Source organism: Eretmochelys imbricata, chromosome 6 (assembly GCF_965152235.1).
Source record: "Eretmochelys imbricata isolate rEreImb1 chromosome 6, rEreImb1.hap1, whole genome shotgun sequence".
Classification (NCBI taxonomy): Eukaryota; Metazoa; Chordata; order Testudines; family Cheloniidae; genus Eretmochelys; species Eretmochelys imbricata.
In genome coordinates, this window is record NC_135577.1 from 70980121 (window position 1) to 70986120 (window position 6000).

At 45.8% G+C, this 6000-nt stretch overlaps 1 protein-coding gene across 3 annotated transcripts in view; it reads left to right on the forward strand.

Moving 5' to 3' along the window:
- RPAP1 (RNA polymerase II associated protein 1) overlaps positions 1-5763 on the forward strand; it is a 53708-nt gene extending 47945 nt beyond the window's left edge. For all 3 annotated transcript variants that reach the window (XM_077818852.1, XM_077818854.1, XM_077818853.1), the window contains exons 22-25: positions 1041-1845; positions 3730-3906; positions 4309-4365; positions 5250-5763. In XM_077818852.1, the coding sequence (XP_077674978.1) occupies positions 1041-1845; positions 3730-3906; positions 4309-4365; positions 5250-5408 (1198 nt within the window). In that variant the 3' untranslated portion in view covers positions 5409-5763. The remainder of the gene's footprint in view (positions 1-1040; positions 1846-3729; positions 3907-4308; positions 4366-5249) is intronic.
- Positions 5764-6000: the final 237 nt, after the last annotated feature.

Consider the following 6000-nt stretch of genomic DNA (forward strand, 5'->3'; position numbering starts at 1 on the left):
AAGAGGTAACCACAGATATTTTCTACTTCATACTAGTGGAGACTGAGCATTATAGATGTGAGGCTTTCAGTGTTTGGCAATGGGGATAGTTGGGTCTTGTATTGCTTCTGAGTGTCTCCTTGTAGCTTGCCATGGAGCAATGGTACATCCCTGGAAGAGGCTGGATGAACCCACCATAAAAATACTTTGGACTTCTCCAGTTGTTTTCGTGTTCAAAGTGCTTTACAAACACTGTCTAATCCTCCACAACAGCCTTCCCAGTAGTCTCCATCGAACGGTTAAGGAAGCTGTAGTTGGAGTCAGTGACTGAGCTGAGATTAGATCTTGGTGGGTTTGATTTTTCTGTCCTGTAGTCTAAGCACTAGAGCACATCTCTCTCTCAATCCCTTATCAAAGCCAGCTGCAAAACCAGCAGAGTGAGTATTGCCCTGTCAATGCAAATGGGGCTCCTGCAGTGTGTTTTTTCTCACATCAGTGCCCTGACAGCACTGCGTAGCCAAGCGTGTTATCTACCTACATAGATAACACCTGCTGGCACTTCATCCGGCACTGCAAGTTTCCAAAGATCATTGCTTCCTTTAAGAGTAGCAAGAACTCTACCGGTGTGTATGTTTCTTTATGGCAATGGGTTGTGCTCTTGCCAGCTGAGGGCGTGTGATCTTCCTCACAGCAGCGACCTGCCAGTGGCATCTGGGATGCTAGAGGCGTCATGTCATGCTAGCTGGGAGCCATAGATGGGTTCAGTGATGCTGGGTACTCCATTGTTCCTGACGTTGGAAAGGAAATATAGAGGCGCACAGTTTGATTTTGTGTGTGCACGGGCAGGGGTTAAGTACCAATATTTGGTTTCAGAGTAGCAGCCGTGTTAGTCTGTATCGGCAAAAAGAACAGGAGGACTTGTGGCACCTTAGAGACTAACCAATGTATTAGAGCATAAGCTTGTAGCCCACGAAAGCTTATGCTCTAATAAATTTGTTAGTCGCTAAGGTGCCACAAGTCCTCCTGTACCAATATTTGTTATGTTTGTCTTTATTTTACAGAGAAGGGAAAACTGGCGGGCCAGAAGCGGCCGATTTCTCCGATATCCTACATCTGGGCACAAGCACAAAGCTGGCACAGCCTGGCTTAGTGGCAGCAGGTTTCCCTAAACCCCGCCGCGGTGTGTTGCTGGGAGAATCATACCAGCATCTCCCTTTCATTCGGGCCTGTTATCTCTCTCTGTTTGTTCATTTGGAGCCTGCTCTTGCCCGTTCCCAGGTAGCCTACCAACGACGGACTTACCTCGTGCAATCATTGCTGCTTCCTGAAGTCAAAGGGCCCATCCTACCTTCTGACTGGCCGTTCTTTCCTCTTATCAGCCTCTATAACAAAGTGACCGGTGCAGAGACACGGGGGGCTGTACTGAACTCTCTTCCACCTGATCTAGTGAACACTGTGACCCGGAATCTGCAGTGGGTCCTGCTCCTGGAAACGTGGCGTGCCAGAGTACTTCAGAACATCTCAGCTGCTGCCAAACTGGCACGGCTTATGTGTGTGTTCCTCACAGGTGGCGACCTGTTCCGGGAAGGACCTGTTTATTGCTACACAGCTGCCCTTCTCGCTCTCTATTGCCAACCCAAGGTCCTGGACTCCCTGGAATTGGATGCTCCTCTGCCTGGCTTGGCATCATTCCATGACCTCTATATAAGTGTCCTGGAGCAGTTTGAAGGCGTCTCCTTCGGTGACCCCCTTTTTGGAGTCTTTGTTCTCCTCCCTTTACAGAGGCGGTTCAGCGTTCAGCTGCGGCTGGCAGTTTTCGGGGAGCATGTGAGCACCTTGAGAGCCCTGGGAGTGCCCCTCAAACAGGTAACGTCTAGGCACACTACTCGGCAGTCACTTTATTCCCCAAACTGGGATACTGTCACCATCATTATTCTTCCCTTTCTGCAGTGGGCATTCTAGCTGTCTCTTTCCTGTGTGGCAGTTATACATTCTTGTTGGCAAGTTCTTTATTCCTGCTGAAGAAATCCAATATGTCGAACATAAAATGTCACACGGACTGACATAGGCGATATTCCTTCAGTTCAGGGCTATTGTAGCAGTTGCCGGTAATGCCTGCTGTAGTCAAGGTCCTTGGTACTGTCTGCAAACTGAACCTAACCTCAAGGTGGGAGGAGAGGGTGGAGGGGCAGTTCCTGGATTCTGTGGCACTCTGTTGCTGGAGTGTTGGAAATTCTGCAGCAGCTTCAGTTAAATAACCAAATCAGAGGTGTTTACTGAATTCAGTGGGAAACTGAATAATACATCCTGCATAGAAGGTTGTATTAATTTCAGTGTATTTTACACTCTCCCCATATCTTTGGTATATTACGTGACAACTCCGCTTCTATGATTAAGTTTATTGAGGGCCACTGGAGATTCTAGCCACTAGGTAAGGATTGTTTGGGGCTTACAGCAATGGGAAGGAGCTGGAAAGGTGTTAGGATTGTGGGCTGAGCACATTCGCTGGTACTTTTAATAAAATGATTAGGAGCGTAATAGCAACATGTTGGCATTTAAGTTGTCATCCATTTTAAATGGAGGCTTTAATTCTGGAGCACAATGCTATGGTGTGGTATGGATTCCACAGTCACAAAACCATGGAATACAGGGGCTTCTGACTAGCGAAGGTTACAGAAAAATTTCAATTTTTATCCCTCATTTTCACACGCTCATACATTTATGGAACACTAAATATTTAGGTTGATATTTTCCATGCTTTGTCACTGCTCAAAATTAATTTTGTTTTGGAACATTTGAACAAAATCCCTCCTTTTTTTAAGAAATAGGAGATTGGTGGAAAAAATACTTTAAACAAGGGGAAAAATTCCAGTTACACTGTTGCTACAACAAAGACTGAAGTTTGAAACTTGGCACGGACATCCTTTTGTCAGTGAGGACTGTTGCCTTTACTTGATTTGAAAAGTAATTGGAATTGATTTAACAGAGATGATCCTCCTAACACTGCATACTTGAGGAAAATCAGCTGAAAATTATATTTTTGAAAACCCTAGGAAGTTAGGTCAAAAAGCTTTGTTAATGCTTTTTTAAGGTGGACAGTTAAGTCAGGAAATGCAAAGGTGAAGCTTCCAATGGTCATGTAGACTCGGCCCCATTGTCTGCTTGCCCCTGTCTGGTTAGATGCATATATCAATGTATTAATCTCACTGCCACATTAGCGGGCTGCAGTGATACTAGAGTGACTCTCCTTCATAACTTGAATGTGCTTCACCTGCCAACTCCTCACTGTTTCATTCACTACCCACGAGCAGAAAGGCAACCAAAATTTTGTGTCCAATAGAATGTTCTTCAATGTAGCAGACAAAGGTATAACATGATCCAATAGGTAGAACTTGAAGCTAGATGAATTCACCCTGGATATAAAGGGTACATTTTTAACGGTGAAGGTAATTAACCATGGAAACAACTGGAATTGTGCTGGATTCGCCATCCCTGGCAATTTTAAAATCAAGATTGGATGTTTTTCTAAAAGATCTGCTCTAGGAATTATTTTGGGGAAGTTCTGTGGCCTGTTTTGTACACAAGTTCAGACTAGATGATGACAATGGTCCTTTCTCTTCTTGGAATCTGTGACTATTTTGTCTGTCAGCAGAGGAGGTATTTGAGGACACTGCAGAGGAGCTTGTCCTGTCGGTCAGTGACACAAACCCTTCGGGAAGGGTGATGGTGCTCTTTTTGGCTTTGTTGCAGTTTCCTGTGCCGCTGGAGCGGTACACCTCACCTCCTGAGGACAACCTGAACCTCTTGAGACAGTATTTCCGAACACTGGTCACAGGTGTGCTGCGTCATACCTGGTGCCCCGTTCTTTATGCTGTGGCTGTGGCTCATGTGAATAGCTTCATTTTCTCTCAGGATAGCACAACACAGGTATGTCCTGGATTATCTTGGGGTTCAGCTACAGGGCTAGGAGCTGTGCAGTCCATGTTCCTGGTCTCTTGCTCTAAGCACTAGATTGCTCCTCTCCATTATATAATGCCTGAGGCCTGAGAGTTGAAATGCCAAGAGGCAAGAGTAGAGTTTCAGCTGTGGCAATTTGAGAGCGACCCTATTGACCCAACTGCTTCCAAAATCTTCCTCACTTGGGGAGGAAGAGGAGGGGTGGGGGTCACAGCTACTGCATATTCAACTGTTCTGCTCTAGAACCAATTGCTGTCTGATGCAGTGTAACAATAGGCAGAACTCCCTCAGGAGTCCTGTGCCGTCTGAAGGAAAAATATGAACACGTCAGGCTTTGCTGCGTTGAGCTGAGCATCTCTGTTTTCCTCCCAGGAGGCTGATACTGCTCGGAAAAGCATGCTGCGGAAGACCTGGCTGTTGGTGGATGAGGTAGGCTCCTTGGTACCCAGCTGTTGTATTCGGAGCAGAATTATACTGGTGTTGAATCATCATTGATTCAGCTTTGGCTATTGGACTCCCCATTTATCCACCCTTGGTAGATTAAATATGAGTTACTGCTGTCTTGAGCAAGTGAAAATTTAGTGACAGTATTTTGGCTTCTGATGCCTAAACCTGAGCTCTGACAGCACTATACTGGCCTCCCTACAAATGAATGAATGGCATAGATGATTTTTGGGAGTGAGATGGGTTTCCTGTTCTCTCATTCCATGAAAGCGGATTGAGCACTAGTGTATCTGGATACCTCAAGATCTGGGGGGAGGTTCCATTCTAGCTCAGCCATGAGCAGGGTGCCAGCATGGATTTTCATGGCCCACTCTCCTCTGCTAACCTTCTAAACTAGACTTTAAAAAAAAAAAAAAGTATAAAATAAGTTCACATGTTCTTCTGCCTTCCCAGAAGTCATCTTTTCAAAGAAACCAAACCTCTTCCTTCTCAACCCGACTTGTCATGAAGCACCATGCCAGTTTGTGGTGTTGTATTTTTTATTACGCAAATGATAAATATATACATTGTTAGTACCCATTGTCTAAAGGTGGGCTCCCTGCTTCTCAGTCAGACCCCTTCTCTGACTCCTGACGAAAGCAAGGACATGGGGTGAGCATGGTGGTTGTATGCAAATGGGGTCACCTCAGGCAAATAGAGCATAGAGGAAGGAAGTGAATCTTCCTCAGAGACAGCTAACACCCCACAGATTTTTCTCTTGTGTTGGGTGTGGGGTAGTAGTAACATCTGGGATTCCAGCTGTGGTGAGTGGGTAGAATTTTAGATTCTCACTTGCTCCCACCACACTTAGTGGCTGCTTCTTTCTTTAGGTATTGAAAAAGCACCTTCTCTACTACAAAGTGCCCAACCCAGAGAGCCCGATGGGTATCGACCTTTATGAGCAGCTCCCTCCCATTCGACTGAAGTACCTGCAAATGGTGACCAAGAAAGAGCCCAAGGAGAACATGCAGATGTCAGACCCAGAGTGAAGCATCTCAGCGACAGAAGGACTGAGAGCTGGGAAAGCTCATTTTAGACAAGCTGATGAAAAAATTTAAGTGAACTCCATGGGGTGCAATGTTGCCTGGGCATCCTTGCCATATTGGCAAAGGGAAAGGCAAATAAACCCTTTCAGCACTGTGGCACATCACATGGCTTCTGTGGGTGTGGGTGATCTGTATATAGCCTAAGTGTGTCTAGTGCTGGAACATCCTTTTGGATTTTCTCGGACTTGCTGCTGCTTGAGACTGGAGAGTGCGACGGAAACATGCCTGTGTAATGGAATGTGAGTGCCGACTGATTTAATAAATTAAATGAAGTGAAATAAAGTTCAGTCCTTTCTGATGGAAGTCTGATTTTCTTAATGTGATTTCCATGGCCATCCCCACTTTCTGAATTCTAGCCTCTCCCTCGCTTTTCTGGACCCTGAGCTTTGCAGGGTTTTCCGACACACTGGCAATGTGGGGGAAGGAAGAAGCTGGTTTCTCCGGCAGTCTCTCTCAGAAAGTGCTGGATGCACTCAGTAAGCCACCCGGTTGCACTGTGTCAAACCTCTAAGGAAACTATGCTAGAAACCCGGGC